Source organism: Dasypus novemcinctus, chromosome 4 (genome assembly GCF_030445035.2).
Source record: "Dasypus novemcinctus isolate mDasNov1 chromosome 4, mDasNov1.1.hap2, whole genome shotgun sequence".
NCBI classification, from domain to species: domain Eukaryota; kingdom Metazoa; phylum Chordata; class Mammalia; order Cingulata; family Dasypodidae; genus Dasypus; species Dasypus novemcinctus.
This window is the reverse complement of record NC_080676.1, coordinates 149,819,669-149,839,944: the sequence shown is the minus strand read 5'-3', so window position 1 is coordinate 149,839,944 and position 20,276 is coordinate 149,819,669. Positions and strand designations below refer to the sequence as shown.

General features: G+C 34.4%; 1 protein-coding gene across 1 annotated transcript; it reads right to left on the bottom strand.

Moving 5' to 3' along the window:
- Window positions 1-11,492: 11,492 nt before the first annotated feature.
- LOC101413143 (keratin-associated protein 13-1-like) lies at window positions 11,493-12,002 on the bottom strand. The gene has a single exon (XM_004468602.3). It carries the CDS (start codon window positions 11,964-11,966, stop codon window positions 11,493-11,495), a length of 474 nt encoding a protein of 157 aa, XP_004468659.1. The 5' UTR covers window positions 11,967-12,002.
- Between the last annotated feature and the right edge of the window lie 8,274 nt (window positions 12,003-20,276).

Genomic DNA, 20,276 nt, shown 5'->3' with positions numbered 1-20,276 from the left:
AAAGGCAGAGCTGTGGAAGCTGAGGTCTTATATAAAACATCTTCTCATACCAAGAGAAGGACCATACCCATGTGTGCAGAAAGGGTGAGTGTCCTCTGCCCCATTGTTCAGGAACAGTGTTGTCACTCCGGGCTTTAGACAGGGTGGGCACAATCCCCGGGGAATTGAGTAGAGTTTGGCCCTCTCCACAGTGTTCTCAGAGAGTGGGGCTTAGGGTTTGGCTTCCATCCCACTGTTTTGAGGGGGCTGAGCCCATGCCCTGGAGAGTGAGGGGAGCATGACCATCACCCTAGTGCTCATGGAGGATGAATTAGAGTTTGGTAGCCACCCAGTGTAAGTTGTCTGGCAGGACCTGCAGAGAATGGAAGTCCTCAGGCAGTAGCAGGGTGTCTGGCAGGGGCTGGGCAAATACAGACATCCCATAGCTGCTGGACTTATAACAGGTCTCCTGTCCGTCATTGTAGAGAGAGGAGCTCAGCAGGCAGTTGCTGGGAGAGCAGAGGTCTGTGCTACATACCAGATTGCTGGAGTGGGAAAGGCACACAGGGGGACTGGGTAACACGGGGTCACTCAAGGGAGCAGAAGTTTCCAGAGCAGCAGTTGTAAGATATGTTGACAAGAGATGTGAGTTCAGCTGAATTACAATGAGAAGATTTTGAGTTTTAATATCACCTTCTTCTAGACAGGGATATTTTTATACTCTCAGTCATGGGTGTGGTGTTGTGTAGAGTCATTTTTAATGTATTTGGACTCCCTCATCTCCACATGTGTAATACAAAAGTGTTTTTGTGATTGCAGATTAATAATCCCCTCCATCTCATATTTATGTGTGAAATTCTTTGCTTTTTGTTGTTGTCTGAGCACTAAACCAATGAATATCTCCAGTGACAGAAATGCTGTGACTGTATGCTATTAATATCATCTCACCATAGCCAGGAAAACCCCTACTCTTCTGCCCATTCAAAACTCCTCTTCCACTTGTCTCTATATTGGCTAGGGGATGCTTAGCTATAAAAGTGTGTACTGAGAGGAAGACACTAACTGGCAAGGGGTCTGTGGAATAAAAAAGGTTAAGAACCTCTGCTCTAAATTCTGACTCTATTTGTCACCACTGATTTCCATTCCCCCAAATTCTTTTCTACACATTGAATTCTATTATGCATTGCTTCTCACGTCCAACGGAAGAAGAAATTAGATATGACCGATTAAGTGAGAGACATGAGGAGCCCAGAGTGAACAATGGACAAGTGTTTAGAACCAAAATGACTAAAGAAAATGACTGTTTTTTTGTGTTTTTTTACATTATAAGAACTAAATTTAATACCTGTATACAGAACATTACACCCCTAAACAGCAGGATATATATTCTTTCATTTTCTTCCTACAATCTCTTTATTTTTTTTTAATGTTACATTCAAAAAATATAAGAGGTTCCCACATACCCCCCACCCCCCCCGACCTCACTCCTCCCACATCAACAACCTCTTTCATCATTGTGGCACATTTTTTGCATTTGGTGAATATATTTTGGAGCACTGCAGCACCACATGGATAATAGCTTACATTGTAGTTTACTCTCGTGCCCAGCCCATTTAGCGGGTTATGGCAGGATATATAATGTCCAGAGTCAGAATGGAGACCAATTTGTACACACGGAAAAAGACCAAAGAATCAGATAATACTGAGGTGAAGGGACAAGACTAAAGGGAGGTGATCCTTTGAGTCTATGTGCTTTGCCATCTATGTGTCTTTCAAATATAAATTCTTTTTAAAAGAATAAAATTTTGGTTTCCATATATATTATTTATTCTCTTAATACATATTTTACTTTTTGACTTTCAATTTATAATTCTTCTGGGTTGCTAAAACTATGATCAGGAATCATCAGGCATTGCCTTCCAGACATTTTTATCTTCAGTCCTTTGTAAACTTTTTCTCACTCATTTTAAAGCATCCTTCCTGGCTAAACCACTTCTGTAAAATTATACCTAAATTCTGTAAGGTTATTTTTCACTCTAAAATATCCAAATATTTACCTTTTAAAGTACTCTACATGTAAGGCAAACTAGATTTAAAATAATCATTAAATGATTGTTTTTAGTTAGAGTGACGATACTCCTACTGGGAAACATGGAATTGCAGGAGAAAAGAAAGATAGCTGAAATATAAATATATTTAATTGTAATTATTGAGCACAGTGCTAAGAAATGGTTTGTGATTAAATATAGTTAGAATTTAACAGTAATAAATTGAGAATGAACACTAAATTCTTTTCAGAATGGCTAATACATTAAAATACTTTAAAGCAAATAATAAAGGGGGGAGAATTGTAGTATTAAACAATTTAATTTATCCCTGTTCCCCCCAAAGAAGCATGAAAGCAGTGAAAAAAGAACATAGAATGTGGATCAGAGAGGACCAGAATAGTAAATATGTACATAGAAACCCAAATATATTATTAATTAAATACAAAATAACTAAGCCAAATAAAAGACTTAGAATGTCATACTGAACTTAGAATCAACATTATTTTCTACTTAAAATTTTATTTTCTTAAATGTAAGGAAACAGAAAATGGAAAAGTAAAAAGCTATACCAGGTAAAAAAAAAGATGAAACTTAAAAATGTTAGTTCTACTTTATTAACCACAAAGTTAACTTTTAGATCAGAAATTTATTAGAGACAAAGCAAGACATTTCTTAAGAATCACTCTATTAGTCCACCAGGATCACACTAGAGAAAGTCTTGAAATCAGCAGATATGCCTAGAAGGCCAAAAAACAAAAAACAACCAGACAAACAAAAAAATACCATAAAACAAAAAAGATAAAACAGGAAGACCATAGATGTCCTTAAGAGTATAATTAACAAAATTGGCCAAATCAGTATAAAGGAAGCACAGAACCCAACCTAGGGGTACACATAGATTTAAGAACACATGAACTTTTAATAGAATTTAAAGTATGCTAATCAAAAGGGACACAAAAAGAAGTCTGTAGCAGTTGTAATTTTTGGAGTTGGTTTCCCACCACAGTAGAAATGAAGAAATGAGTCAGAAGTTAAAAAAAAAAAAAAGAAACTAGAAAATTCTTCAAAATAATTTCTACCACTGGCACAATTCAAGAGTAATTACATGCTATTGGGGAGTGAAACTTATTCCCCAAAAGGCAGATTCAGGTCCTGTTGGTATGAATCCATTTGTGAATAAGACCTTTGAAGATGTTATTATTAAAGGTGTGTCCAAACTAAATGGAGGTTGACTGTAATTCAATGCAACTAAAGTCATTACAAGCAAAGGACATTGGACACAGAAAGAGAAGCCATGATAGAAGAAGCTGGAAGAGAGTGGAACCCAGAGGAGGAAGATAAAGGCACTTCCATGTACATTGCCATGTGACAAAAAAACCAAGGAACACCAAAGATTACTGGCCAGCCAGAAGTGACCAGTCATGGAAGGAAGCAAGCCTTCTAGCCTCCAAAACCGTGAACTAAGAAATTACTGTTATTAAGTCAACTCGTTGTCACTTGTGCTCAAACTGTAGGCTCACAGAGATAGTATTTTTAAAACTGAATCATTTATAAACATTAAAAAAAATGGTCTGATAGGGAAATACTGGGTTCTCCTACTGTAAGAGATGACCTCCAAACATTAAATTACAGAATTCTATCCCTGAGTTTTCAATCCAAATTTTTCAGATTCTTGCTATGTGGAGTCACATATTCCCATCCATAGATTTTATATCCTACTTTGCCACCTGGTCTAACTATTTTTTTGGAAATTGTCATTCCTCTCATTACTAACCAGCCTGAAGATTCAACTTCAATTAATCATCTTGATGGGTAGCCAGATATTTGTTAGAGTAGTAGGATTCATGTCATCAAATGGTATCTTTTATTTATTAACCATAAAATATTTCTGTTACATTATACACAGCATAGATTAGGAGTTATTTGTATGTGAGAAAGTGGTAAATGCTTCTTTTAAAGAAGGGTACCATGGCTTCTTCATTGTAATGTTATTACATGCAGCACTGAAGCAAAATTCTACTTGAAACACTTCCTTTACCAAGAAATGTTTTTCCTTACATTTCAAAACATAGAGAAATATTGTTTTAATATGTTTCTAAGGAAGCATATTTAACTAGATAGCCATATTTTTTCCCTATGAATATCGATTCTGTGTCCTCACAAACTACTTCTCAAGTAACTGATAGGATTTTAATTTAAAACTCCATATAATAGAGCTTTGCTATTAATTTCTCTATTAATGTGCAACATTACATAAAGTTCATTCACTTTTGTAAAAATTAAGTTCTTTTCATATTATATGCAGGTATTGATGCTTTCTAAATTTTGTAACCAAGGGTAAAATTTTGAAGAGTGGGAAGGTTAAACTAATATTCAAAGGTAGGTGGAGACATTTATATTTATATTTATAAAACTATATTTTCTAATCAATCATTTGTGATATTGGTCCTCTGTTCCTTTCCTCTTATCTTCTTCATCGGACTTCCCAGATTATTATTTTCATTAGGCATTTCATAGAACCACATTGTGATATTGGAAATCTTTTCTATGTGTATTTATTCTCAATTTTCTTTATTCATTCTCTCATTTTAATTTAATCCATAATTGTACTTTCTTTGGATAATTTGCTTTACTTTTGTTAACTTTTTAGATGGATAATTAGATCATTGATAAATATTCTCTTTCCTCTAAACAAAGCTTTAACAGCTTCACAAATTTTTTGACACATTTATTTCCATGACTGTATAAAATTGAAAGAAATGCAATGAACACCCAATTATGCTTCACCTAGCTTCACCAGTTGTTACCACTTTACACAATTTTCTTATCTCTTTTAGTCTGCATGATTTTTAATTTAAAATTTGATTGGGGTCATTGTAGATTCATATTTACTTGTTAGAAATCCCTTGTATAGCTCTCTCAGTTTCTCCCAATGGTAAAATAGTGTTAAACTATAGTGTAATATCACAACCATGACATTGACATTGATACAACCCACTAATCTTATTCAGATTTTCACAGTTTAACTTGTCCTCATTTGTGTGCATGGTAAGTCTGGAAGGGGGTGTCAAATTACATAAAATTTCATTAGCTATGTAAATTCATGTTTTTACCAATGTAGTGAAGGTACAGAGCAGTTCCAACAATGCTAAGATCCCTCAATTTACCGCTTAAAAGCCATACCTTCTCCCCTTCCTCTTCTTCCCTAAACTTTAGCAACCAAAAATCTGTTTTATATTTCTAAAAATTTTTTTATTTCAAAACTGTTACATAAAGGGAATCAGACAGTATGTAATCTTTTGGAATTTTCACTCATAATTCTGTAAAGATTTATGCAAGCTGTTGTCATTAACCTGTTCCTTTTTATTGCTGAGTGGTATTCCATGGTATGAATGAACCACAGTTAGTTTGACAAGTCAGTTGCTGAATGACATTTAGGCTGATTCCAGTTTGGGGATATTACAAGCAAAGTAACTCTGAACATTAGTATATAGTTTTTTGTGTGAACATAAGTTTTCATGTCTTTTTAATAGATACCTGAGAGTACAATTCCTAGGCCATCTGGTAATTAAATATTTAGTTGGGGTGACCCTGCTTCTCCACATCTTTGCTGTGTTGTCGCTATAATTTATTTTAGCCCTTTTGATATGTGTGTAGTGGTATTGTTTTAACTTGAATACCTCTAATCCATTTGCAGATCTTTGTTGAATTGTCTATTCATGTCCTTTGGCCATTTTCTAACTGAATTTTTCTTTCTCATATTTTTGCTGTTGAGTTTTGAGAATTCTTTGTATATTCTATATACTAGTCCTTTTTCAGATGGGTGGTTTGCATATGTCTTCTCCCAGTCTGTACCTTGTCATTTCATACTCTTCCCATGAGCATTCTTAGAGGACCATTTCTGGGACTTGTATTCTATTCCGTTGATCCACATGTCTGCCCCTATAAAATGCCAAACTGTCTCAGTGATTATAGCTATATAGCAGGCCTTAATTATCAGGTAGAATGTTCCCTCCCACTTTATTCTTTTTTTGCCAAAGTTGTAGATATTCCAAGGCCTGAAACTTCCATATAAATTTTAGAATACATTTGCCACTTTCTACAGACATCTTGCTGGGATTTGATAGGAATTGCAATAAACCTGTAGATCAGTTTAAGAAGAACTAGCATCCTTCCAATCAAAGAACATCATCTGTCTTTCCATTATTCACATTTTCTTTGATATCTTTTATGAGTATTTTGTAATTGTCAGCATAAGATTCTGTACATTTTTTTTAGTGATATACCAAGTACCTCATTTTCTTTAGAATGATTGTAAATATTGCATTTTCTAATTTTAGTTTCTGCATTCTCATTTTTAGTGTATACAAATGCAATTGAGTTTTGTATGTTCATCTTATATCCTTTATCTTGCAAACTTGATGAATTCGTTTCTTTTTTAATGTTTGTTTATAGATTCTTGGTGATTTTAAAACAGTCATTTCATCTGCAAATGAAAAATTTTATTTCTTCCTTTCCAATCCATATCCCTTTTCCTTCATTGCTTTTTTTGCATATTTTAGTGATGAATTCCATAATCTTGATATGGCATTCATTTCTAAATGTTTCCTAATTTTTTTCTTTTTTGAACACTAGGTTATTTTGAAGTATATAGCTTACTTTCCAAATATATGGGATTTATTAGTTAAAATTTAGTTGTTCATTTTCAATTTATTTGCACTTTGGTCACATAACATGCAATTAATTATTTCAAATCATGTAAAATGTGTGGAGAGTTGCTTTTTCAATGAGCTTATAAGCAATTTTATGTGATGTGGAATAATTTGGAAGGAATGTTTCAGAAGATCTTTGGTGTAATGTTTCAAATATGTCAATGAAGTCAAGTTTGTTAAATTGTGTTTATTGAACTTTGATATTCTCACTGATATTTGCCATTTGTTCTAACAGCTACTGAGAGAAATGTTAATGCCTCCCATTTTGTAAATCTGTTGGTCAAATTTTGGTCAATTTTCGTCGTATGTATTTTAAAGCTATTTTGTCAGTTGTACTCAAACTTATAATTTTGTATCATTCTAATTAATCTTTGTTAATACAAAATGCTCCCCTTCATCTTCAATAGTGCTTCTTGTCTCAGAGTATAATTTTTATTAGTTTAGTTACAACTTATAACTTTTGTTTTCATGCTAAAATATTTTCTATACTTTAATTCATAAACATTTTATATCCTTACATTTAAGTGTTTGCCATGAATAGTTATATTTTCTTTTTTACATGCAATTCTTTTTATTGTTCTCTTTCGTTTATTGTTAGTGTAATTACTGATGTATTGGAGATTAAATCCACCATTTTTATCCTTCTCTCTATCCTGTCTCATAGAGAGATGTAATAGAAAGAGCTATGTTTTCTCATCTATATTTCTTTTTCTTCTCATTTTTACTTCACTCAAATTTACTAAGTATTTTTATTATTCTTTTTCTACTTTGTCAACTTACTTGTTAACATTATTTTATTATTTATTTGCAGGTTACCCTAAAGTTGCTCTAATAAAGTAGCAACTATTCATATGTCGCAGTTTTAATTTACATTAACAATTAAATTTAAATTAAAAATTCAATTCCCCTGTCACATTAACCACATTTCAAATGCACAATTTATACATGTGACCAGTGGCTAAATTGGAAATCATAGATATTGAATATTTTCATTATTGAAGAATGTTCTTTTAGACAGTGCTACCTTAGAAATTATAGCATTCTTTCTTGATTGTCTTGATATAGCCTGTGCATAAATTCAAAATTGTTTCCAAGTGTACCTAGTCCCCAAAATGGCCAAATAAGTAATATAGGTCCTACAGTCTTTGAATGTTCAGAAAGGATGTGAGACTGAATGTGTATTCAGGGTTGCCTCCAGACGGAATGTGGAAGATATGCTAATCCAAGCTGGCTTGGATGTGGAGAATATGTAACTCACCTGGAGGAAATAACCTATCTGATACTAAGATCAAACACTGAAGAACCTAACCAAAGGTCTGTTTGCATACCATCACCGTTAGTCTCCCTAATCCTATATCCTCTGTATAAAAGGGTCTGTAAAAGGCTATTTGGGGCTTGGTTTTTATTAGGACAAGAGTCCTCCGAGCCCGGCCGGTCGAAATAAACCAACTTCCTTCTCGGTGCTCTCGTGTCCTGGCCTTCAATACCGCGCACACCCGATTTCTCTACAACAGTCTAACATGAATTAAATACTTTCACCACTTCTTGTATGTCTTAGTTTTCCAGAGGGCTGCTGATACAAAGTAGTGAAATGGGTTGACTTATATAATAGGAGTTTTAATAGGGGAAAATCTTATAGATCTAAGGCTATGAAATGTCCATATCAAGGGACCATCAACAATGCTTTCTCAACAAAATCAGCTACAGGTGATCCTGGTATCCTGAACCATGGTGAGGCAAGATGGTGGGTTGTCTGCTCTCTTTCCACTTTCTCCTTGAGCTCCACTGTAGGCAATCAGGCATTTCTCTTTGGGCTTCTCTCCTTGAGCCTTTTAGGGCTTCTACAATGGTAGGCAAGCCTGGATTCCTCTTTCGGACTACTTTCTCTTCTCTCTCCACATGGCAGGGTCAAAACAGTGGCTTCATTTGTCTGTGTCTGTCTGTATTCAGTTCTCAGTTTATATAAGAACCCAGTAAGAGGTAAGAGATTTAACCTGGGCCACATCCAAACTGATCTAATCAAGTTCCTTAACTGACTTAACTCACAAAATAGACTTCCATGTACAGTAATGGGTTAGCTTCAAAACATGATTTTCTGAGATCCACAAAATACTGAAACCAGGATACTGTATAATATACGAATGTTGAAAACCTTTAAGGCCATTTATCTTTATTCTAATTCATGTGGTACTATGATAATGTTTTCTGTATTTTAAATTCATATATGTCTGTGTGTATTGATCTATATTTGATCCTTTATTTTTGTATTGTTTGTTTAATTTTACCCAGTATATACCTTTTTTGTATTTTTCATTTTTTCTTGCCTCTTTTTGCTTTATTCTGGGATATTTTGCTTTATATTCTTTTACTTTCTAAGCATAATAATTATAAGTGTTTTAATGTCTATTTCTAATACTTCCATTTTATAAACCTCTTGTGAGTTTATTTCTATTACATAGAATATTTGAGTATTAAATAACTTCTTGATATGTGTTAAATTTTTGAATAGCAGACTATATTTTATATCTATATATCTATATCTATTTCTACATTTATATCTGCATCTATACCTCAATCTTTTATGTATATCTATCTACAGAAAAAATTTAAGGCTTGGTGTGCTGTTATCACCATCCAAGGATATGTTTATGATGTTGGCAAGGTAGGGCCATACACATTAATCCAATCAACTATTAAAATTATTTGAAGATGGACTTAAGGTCCTATTAAAGCATGAATATATGTGGTTCACCTCTAACCTAAGGTGCTGTTATTCCATGTCCTAAAGAATTTTGACCCAAATCATTAGAAATATCTAAACCCTATTTTCATCCCAAGTCTGTGATCCTCCCCAGTGTCTCAGACATTGCGCTTGGATTTAAAGCATATCTATTCTAAAATCCATCACGCATTTATGATTTTTTAAAATCTCTCAGATTTCAGTCCTGATAATTTCTACTTTTGTCTAGCTTTTCTACATGTCAGCAAGATATTACTTCCAAATTATTTAATCCACTAATGCCAGTCATCTCATTTGTAAGGATATTAATTTTTATCTTAATGCCCCTTACATACAAACTTAAGGTTCATACCTAATCTTCAAATGGAAGATTAATTTTATAAAATATGTCAGTGACTAGAATAAGATAGAAACTGAAGAGTGTCCATTCTCAAGGCTGTTTAAGTAGTTTGAATGCGAGGATATAAAAACAGGAATTGTGATTTATCTTTTAATGCCTGTAAACGATGAGCTAAATGTTACACATCAAATATTTTTAGCTATATTTGTCATTGCCCCACCATATAATATCTCTTAATACTGTAACAACTAAATTTCCAATCATTCCTTGAACACGCAAGTTATTTTCAATCCTTTCTGCTTTGCTTATTTCTTTTCATCTTTCAGTCTTCTCCTTTCCTCATTTCTAATACTCTTTGTATCTTTGCAATTAAAACTAGTCCCCACCTTTTAGAATATCATGGAAATTGCTTTCCTTATATTACTGTAGAATTGGAAACCTCTAAGTCTCTTCAAGTTACCATTTTCTTACATTTGACTTTAATTATACTGGGTATATTTCTCCAAGAATTGTTGGACTAATGAACAGGTGGAATTACATTGCTTTGAATCTTTTTACTCACAAGTTTAGGTGCTGGAGCAGGTGTAGCACAGTGATTGAGTGCGAGATTCACCTGTATGATGTCCTGGGTTCAATGCCCAGTACATCCTAAAAAAAACCTCTACAAATTATAGGTTCCTTAAAAAATGGCTATATATCTTAGCGTTTTACTATTTCTGGAACTACTTGGCCTGTGGAAACAGAAAACATTACCCCCAAAATGAAAAACTCTCATGTCTCTAATTTATATTGAAATACTCATTAAATGGTCATATATGGTGATATAAAAAGATTATTTTATTCAGCTTTATTTAGGTTTAATCTTGAGTTAGCATCAACGTAGATCCTTCAGTCAAATTTCATTGCATTACTCATTGCAAATATTAAGTAAGTGGGTAATATTAATAACACATCAGTGAGATTCAGGCATTTGTTCACTTTTACCAACAAATATTGGGTGACCTCAGTTGAACTTATTTGAGGTCATACTTAATAATTTATTATTTGTCTTCTATTTAAAATTGTTTTCATGTATAACCTTAATCATCTAAATCTAAATATTAATTTTTTTCTCTGTATTACTAATGTGTCTGTAAATTACCCTACTGTCAGCAGGACAAAAGTGCCCACATTTTTTTGAAGAAATCTATTTAATTCCAAATTCTGAGATTGTAATATTTAAATAACTGTCATAAAAATGGACCTCCTTATGAGTAAGAGACATATCCAAAGACTAAAAGATATTAATTCAAAATCCCAGCTTCTTAAAACTCTAAATCCATTTCCATATAGGCATATTGATCTTTTCTTAAAACTGCCTTAATCCATCACAACCCAAACCTAGCTTCATATCAGAATAAAGAAGTTAATTATATTAAAATGACTTGACTTTTCATATAATTTTGGAAGAAATAATAACATGAAATCCATCTCAAATGCAGGATTTAGACTTTATTTTGAATTAGTGAATGTATTACAGTGTTTCAGACTAAGTCTCTTAGTCAGAGACAAGGCAAGAACTTGATAATCAGAAAATAAGAAGGTAATTCTTCCCGGAGATGATGAAAACAAAAAGGTTAACAGTAAAGGCATCGATAACATTTAAATACAGGGTTGTAAACTTAATAAGATGATCAGTAGAAGCTAGATCCACAGATTGGTCTATAACAGGAAGATTGGCAGGTCCTAGAACCCGAGTAGATTGGGTGGAAGAATCCTGATCTGCAACCCAGGGAAGGGAAACCACAGACTCCATAACCCAGGGGTCTGAAGCTTCTGGATCCACAGCCCAAGGAATATCTGCTGCTGGAGTCAAAGTCCGGACACCCAGTATAAGTGGTCTGGCAGGGACTGGAGAGGACCACGGTCCTGGGACGGTAGCAGGATGTCTGGCAGGGACTGGACACCGCACAGGACGTCTGGCAGCTGCTGGGCTCACAGCAGTTCTCCTGATAGCCACTGTAGAGAGAGGATCCCACTTGGTAGGTGCTGGGATAGCAGAGGTCAGTGCTGTAGACCAGGTTGCTGGGAGAGAAAGATCCTGGGCAACGCACGAACCCCCCAAGGGAACAGGAGGAGAAGTTTCCAGAGCAGCAGTTGAAAGACATATTGAGCAGGAGAGGTAGTGCAGCTGAGTTACAGTGAGAAGATCCTGATGTTGATTGTCACCACTTGGACTGGGTCATTTATATACTCTCAACAATAGGTGTGGTACTTTATAAGTCTCTTTTGCAATACGTGGGCCCCCTTATTTACATTCGCATAACTCAGGAATCTTCTTTGTAATTGCAGTTAACTAATTCCCTTCTACTTATATTTATGAGTGAACTCATTTTGTTTTTATAGCTCTAACTCAGTCAATTACATCTCTGTTACAAATGCTATGACTATCTGTAATTAATGGCTATGCAATCATAGCCAGGGAAGCCCCTCATGTTTTTCTGGCCATGACGATTTGTGCATATACTCCTGTTTGTGCTGAGTGATGCATTCTTGCAAGGGTGGAGTTTGAAGAACAGTCAACTGTGTCAGTGGCTGAAAGGCTAATCTTTGGTCTCGTCGAGACCACTTCTAAAGATTGCCCCCACCTCACATCATTTATTCTCATTCTCTAAAATCATTTTCCATCTATTACTTCCTATTATTAATAATTACAATTTCCTGTCTAGAGGGGACACATAAGAGTCAATCAAAGAGGTTGATAGATGACCAGAAACAGAGCTGAACAAATATTTAGAAACATTTAGTAGGTAGAAAAATGAAATCAACCCCCCACACATACAACCAAAAAGAAGAAGAGGCCAGTATTGAGCCATGTGAAGGAAAATAAAGTAACAGAAGCTACTGAGAGGTGGTAAAAGAAACAAGTGACAGTGGGGAGAAGAAAGGACAGAGGTTTCAGAAATTTTCTTCTACCCCATTGGAGAACTTACGAGAACTCCAGCCTTAATTAAATCTATCAATCAAGATTGTGTCAAAATGAACTTAATTTATGGTTTATACCATATTTGTAAATTATCTCAGGATCTATTCTTCCATATCATCTCCAGACTCTTTGCATCATAATTTTGAATGTGTTCTGAACATTCCCAAGGTCATGCCAACTTTTATGTTTTTCTCCCTTCGTGTTATACATAGTTCTGCCCCAACATTTTACCAGAGTTGAAGGAAGGTTTTGTGGGTCTTGAAGTTATAGTTTTATAAGGTCTTCTTTAAAAATATATATATAATATTTGGAATAATGGTAAAGATAAATGTGAATATCAATTTTGAATAAAATAATTTTAACAAATATGTTTTTCTGGAGTTGACAAAAACTCAATTATCACAAAATCAAGAGATAATAAAATATCATCATAATTTCTAAATTTTTTCCTACATTTTTTAGATGTATACATTCTTTTCGATGTTTCCACATCAATGATACAATTTCTCCCATTACTAGAGGTCAATGTGATTTTGGCTATTCTTGGCCCCTTGTCCTACCATATGAATGTGATGATTAGCTTTTGGATTTCTCCAGAGTTAGCTGTTGGAATTTTGATGGGGACTGTTTTGAATACATAAATCACTTTGGGTTGACATATTAATAATATTAACTCTTCCAAGTTGTGAACACAAGATAGATTTTTTAAGTATTTAGTTTTTTAAAATTTTCTTTTAACGATATTTCGTAATTTTCTGTATATACGTTCTTTATATCCTTGATCAAATTCATTCCTAAATATTTTATTCTTTTAGTTGCTATTGCAAATGGAATGGAATATTTTCTTATTTTCTTTTCAGATTGTTCATTGCTTTTGTATAGAACCACCACTGAATTTTGCATGTTAATCTTGTGCGCCATAAATTTGCTGAATTCATTTATTAGCTCTAATAGTTTGTTTGTATATTCTTTATGAGTTTATGTACATAGGATCATGTCATTTGCAATAATGTTAGGCCTCAAAGCAAGGCCTTCATGAATAACCAGAGATGGCATGAGGAAAACTTCAATTACGTCTGCAGAGGTAAGGAGCCAAGGCCAGTCCAAAGTGACTCAGACCTGACTCCCTGTGCTGCAGTTTCACTCTTACTTAAATATTCAAGTTACTACTTAGCATTTACTTTGATTATGCATTAGTTTTTATACATATGGATGAACACACATAGCTGGTTATATAATTGTATGATTAGCATGTTCAGGAAATCACACTTGCACATACGTTGCATGATGAAGAAAGGGGCGGATAACTCCACCCCTAGGTGGGAATTTTACTATGTTAATTAAGCAAGTTGATGAGGACAGCAAGGGGCTGCTTCTGCTCAGGTCCGGCCAACTGACTGAAGCTAGTTTTCATACTTTATTGCTTCAACAGGATATTCTTGACTACCAAAAGTGGAATTTGGCCCAAAGAGAGGGTTGCATTTCATTACTTTCTGATTCACATACAATTCTTTTCTTCGTATCCTAGCAACAGGGAGAGAAACAGTTACTTTCAGGTATTCGGTCATCCTACATCCATCAGTAAGGATAGTTTTACTTCTTCCTTTCCAGTTTGGATGTCTTTTTTACTTTACCTTTCCAAATTGCTCTGGTTAGAACTTCCATTACGATGTTGAATAACAGTGGTGACATTGGACATCTTTGTCTTGCTCCTGATCTTATAGGTAAATGTTTTGATGTTGCATATGATTTTAGTTTTGGCTTTTTCATTTATGCCCTTTATTGTGGAGAGGAAATTCCCTTCTATTCCATTTTTTTGAATATTTTTATTAGGTAAAATGAAGAATTTTATTAAATAACTTTTCTGCATCAATTAAGATGAGTATGTGTTTTCCCCCTTCACTCTATCAATGCAGTGATTTACTATGTTTGATTGAATCCTGCTTGCCTTCCTTGGAGGAAGTCACTTCGTTATTATATATAAACCTCTTTTTTTTCTGCACAGTTGAATACAATTTGCTAGTATTTTTTAAAGGATATTACATCTATAAACATAAGGGATATTGGTCTTTTATGTTCTCTTTTATGATGTCTTTATAATTCGTATTAAGGTGAAGCTAGCCTCCTTGAATGCAGTAGGAAGTGTTTCATCCTGTTCAATCTTTTCAAAGAGTTTGAAAAGGATTAGTATTAATTATTCCTTGAATGTTGGGTAAAATTCACCAGTGAAGCCATCTGGTCCTGACTTTTCTTTGATGGAAGGTTTATTATTACTGATTCAGTATCTTTGTATGTTATATATCTCTTGAGGTTTTCTATTTCTTCTGAATCAGTTTAGGTAATTTGTGTTTTTCTAGGAATTTGCCCATTTCTTCTAGGTTATCTAATTTGTTGATATAAACTGTTCATAGTATCATAATCTTATATTACTTTTTTTTTCTGTAAAGATGCTAGTAATGCCTCCCCTTTCATTCCTATAATTTATCATTTAAATATTCACTGTCTTTTACTTTGTCAACTTAACTAAAGATATTTCAATTCCATTGATCTTTTAGTAGAACCAGATTAGTTTGGTAATTCTGTATATATTTTGACTTTCTATTTAATTTATCTCCATTAAACTTTATTATTCCTTCCTTCTGCTCACTTAGGATTTAGTTAACTCTTCTTCTTCTAGATGCTCCAGGGGTTAGATTATGCACTGATTTTGAGATCTTATCTGTAATGTAACCATTTGCAACTACAAATTTACCTCTGAGCACTGCCTTTGCTGTATTCCATAAGTTTTGTCATATTGTATATTTGTTTTCTTCAGGCTTTTCTCTAATGATTTCTTCTTTGATCCATTGGTTGTTTAAGATTTCCTTGCTTAATTTCTGCATATTTGTGAATTTTTTAGTTCTCCCTCTGTTATTGATTTGTAGCTTCATTCCATTTGTATATATTTTTCAGGTGTTTACTTTATGATAACCATAGGGATTACAGGTAATAAAATAAATATATAATAATCACTTTTAATTTAATACCAACTTAACTTTGATAGCACATGCAAAGTAGATTACTATCCCTTTATCCCACACCTTTGTGTTGTTCTTGTAACAAGTTTTATCTTAATACATTGTTTTCATAACAATGGATTTATCATTATTTTTTATGCATATTTAGTTTAGCTCTGGTAGGAAGCAAAAAATGATATTATGAACCAAAATTACCTTTACTGGATATCTTTATTTTTCTTGTACCTTCAATCTTCTCTCTAGTCTAATATTCTTTTAACCTGAAAAACTCCCTTTTATATTTCTTGTTGGGCAGGTCTAGTGGTAATGAATACCTTCAGCTTTTGATTATTTAGGATTTTTTTTTCATTTATTCATCATTTTTGAGACAGGGTTTTTCTGGATATAGATTTTGATTATATATTTTTTTTCTTTCACAGCACTTTAAGTGTGTTGTCCCACTGCCTTCTTGTCTCTGTGGATTCTGAGAATTGGCACGTGATTTCATTGAGGCACCCTTATATTTGGCATGCTGCTTCTCCCTTGTGGCTTTTAAGAGTCTCTCTTTGTCCTTTGCATTGAACATTTTGATATATATTATGTCTTGGTGTGGATTTCTTTGAGATTGAAGTTTGTTAAGCTTCTTGACTGTATATATTCTTGTTTTTGTTAATTTTAGAGGGTTTTCAACCATTGTATATTTGAATGTACTTTATGCCCCTTTTCTCTCTATCTTCTCCTTCAAGGACACACATAATTCCTATATTGGTACAATTAAGTCTCTTGAGCTCCGTGCACATTTTTTTTTTTAATTTTTTTATTTTTTATTGACTTTGTAATAATATTACATTAAAAATATATATGTGAGGTCCCATTCAACCCCCCCCCCCCACCCCCCCTCTCCCCCCCCCCAACAACACTCGTTCTCATCATCATGACACATCCATTGGATTTGGTAAGTACATCTTTGGGCACCTCTGCACCTCATATACATTGGTTCACATCATGGCCCATACTCTCCTCTATTCCATCATGTAGGCCCTGTGAGGATTTACAATGTCCGGTGATTACCTCTGAAGCACCATCCAGGGCAGCTCCATGTCCCGAAGACGCCTCCACCTCTCATCTCTTCCTGCCTTTCCCCATACCCTTTGTCCATTATGTCCACTTTTCCCAATCCAATGCCACCTCTTCTATGTGGACACTGGATTGGTTGTGTCCATTGCACCTTTATGTCAAGAGGAGGCTCAGATTCCACCTGGATGCTGGATGCAATCCTCCCATTTTCAGTTGTAATCACTCTAGGCTCCATGGTGTGGTGGTTGTCCTTCTTCACCTCCATCTTAGCTGAGTGTGGTAAGTCCAATAAATCAGATTGTAGGTGCTGGAGTCTGTTGAGGCTCAGGATCTGGCTATCACATTGTCAGTCCAGAGATTCAAATCCCCTAAATATATCTTAAACCCCAACATTAACTGCACCTCCAGCACATTAGCATGAAAGTCTTATGAAGGGAGATCCCATCTGAGTCCAGATTCATCACACATAAACACCATTTCCAAAGAGGGGCCATCTGCCCTGGTAGTTAACCCCATCGGCCATGACCATAACTCCCATGGGTCTCTTTAGCCCTCAAAGGAACCAATATCTGGGGGTTGTATCTGCTTTATCTGTCTCTCTGACTCTGCTCAGTTGTGCATGAGGGCAAACCTTCTGCCAGCCTCCAGACTCTTTTTTAGAAACTCGTAGCCATATAAACTCATTTCTCCTTTCCATTTCCCCCTTACTTTAGGTCAAACAGCATTTTAAAGTCATGGTATTTTATGTAGACATGGATATTCTGCTGATCCGTCCGTGCACATTTGTTCATTAATATTCCTCCTGTTCATCAGACTGAATAATTTCATTGTCTTATCTTCAAGTTCATATAGTCTTTCTTTTGCCACCTACCTAGGGAATTTTTTTATAAATTTCAGTTAACATTGTCTTCAACTCTAGAATTTATAGTTGGTTCCTTTTTATCATTTCTATCTTTTTATTTAAACTCTTTTTTTTGGTTTATCGATCATTTTTCTGATTTCCTTTAGTTCTTTGTTTTCCTTTAGCTCTTTGAACTTATTTATGATGAATTTTTAAGTCATTGTTTGAGATTTCCAAAGTCTTCTTTGTTAATGCCTTTTAATATTTTGTTGTACACTGAATATTTTAATATTTTCAAATCTATATCCAGTATGTGACAAGATTACAAACCATACAAAGAATCAGAAAATGATAGCCCATGTAAAGTAGCCAAAAAATATTAGAAACCTACAGTTTTGTATATCACAAAATATTGAAATCACTTTGGATGACAGAATTGGTGTCAATATTTGTTATTAGTAATGCAACAAATCTGTAACATCCTCTATTACTTCCTCTCAGTCAGTGCTTAAAGCCTGGACTTATGCTAAGGTCAGCCTGGTATCTATGGTTCATATCTCTATGCCAGCCCTCTGGCCCCAGGGGTGAGGGTCTATATGAGGATCAGCTGCAAATAACTGGCCCCTTTACAGATAGCAAAGTAGTATCTTGCTCCAGTCCTTCTTCTTGATGTAAAAGTTTCCTTCAGTTCACTGGGTTGTTGCTGAGGGGCCAAAGGAGTCTATGGGTAGTAGAGGCAGCCCTTTGGACCCATCTACCACCCCAAGAATACCACAAGGTCAGCAAGTGACTCCAAAGCTACAGCAGTGCAGTTGGAGCAGCAGGCTTTTCCCAGTCTCCCTAGAAGAGTCCAACCAATGCTTGAAAGACTTCAGGCAAGAGAGAGGCCCTGAAGATTAAGGTTAGTATGGCTAAATTCACCTCTCTTCTACCCAAGATGTACTGCCCAAGCTTTCTGAGCATGTGCTCATCAAGCTCTTATCTTGAGATATCAGGGACCTTCATGAAATATTCAGTCTCCTTTCAGAATGTCTTTCATGGACATGTCTCTCTAGAGCTCATGATTAAAATTTTCTATTTGTGTTTGTTGGTGCTTTTGTTATTTGCCTTGACCCTCTTTAAATCCAAATCAAGCAAACAAAAAAATATAAGCATATATCAATATACATATTATGTTCTTGAATATATTCTTTGAATAGAATGTTTTCTGAAAATTCAAGACAAATGCACTGATATTTATCTAATTCAAATACATTATATATGGAACTCAATAAGTATATCATTCCTTATGGTACAGAATTGAAATTCTATTTGATAAAAATATAATAAACTTATTCTATAGATGCTGAAAATGTCAATATTCCCTTAATGTAAAAGTATGTTTAATTATCTTTTTAAAGAATCACTATACAGGACTTCTATGGTCAAAAGAGTGATGAAATAACTATATCTACATCAAACAGCTGCTTCTTTAAAGTGTATTTTAAGATCTTCTAAATTACTAATTTTCTTCTTATGGGTTCCTGCCTGCTGAGATAAAAGTTCTAGTCCATGCAATTTTGTGAGGATCACCTCTCTCTCAAATCTCTATTTTTAAGGTTATTTTTGAAAATAGTAATTTTATCTCAACTCAGAGTCACTTTTTGCTAGTTGGAAGCCAGGATAATGTTAAGCAAGATAATGAAGTTAGCAAAATTTGTCTTCGTTGATCTAACTTTCTAACTGCCCTCCCAGAAACCTAATGCTGCCCTGCTCTTCCCCCATAGATCTCCAATTCTCCACCCTCATTGATATGGTAGTGAATGATACTAGTTTAAATAATAGATCACAAATTGTCAGGCACTCTAAGAAATCCAGCTCCTATAGGTTTGTTCACCTTATAAGTGTAGGTTCCAATTTTGTTGTTGTTTATTAAACTCCAAATTAATTTGTTTGATAAAAATCAGAGTAATTCATGTAAAATATGGCTATCTGATTTCCTTTAAAATTTCTAAAACTCTGATAACACTGAGCTGCCTCACTCACATGGTAAGAGCCATCTGGAACTGAGTACAAGCTGCTCCATTCATATAGGGCATGATTCCTTTAATTCCTCACAATTCTAGCCTTCCCTTATTTTCTCCCAGCTCTGAAGCCAAATTTCAGTTGTCAGTCATCAAACCTGTTCTATTATTGGTTTGTGTTAGTTAATGTCTCTATCATAAATGTGAGAATGAGAGATGCATCAAGTGGATTGGGTGCTAAGAAAATCGATGGACAAAACAAAAGCTTCCTAACGCACTTGAAGGATATTCTTTGTGCTTTACAGGAAAATGTGATATTCCTGTTTTATAAATTATAATATAAAATGCCTAACCTGAAAGAATTCATCAACTGGACCACTTTACCTATATTCTTAACCTACTTACACCTTGTAGTTTTTGGAAGTTATGTCTTCTGACTTAAAATGCTTTATAAGCAAAAGGAATTTGGATTGGTTTTTATATGTTACACAAAGGCTTGTATCGTTAGTGTCTTAATTCTAAATATGCAACAGGATTTTTAAAAATGGATCATTTTAGAACAAACAATAAATTAA

Bases quoted from the DNA above. Each gene is read 5' to 3' on its own strand.
- LOC101413143 (XM_004468602.3), bottom strand. From the start codon at position 11,966: ATGTCTTTCAACTGCTGCTCTGGAAACTTCTCCTCCTGTTCCCTTGGG.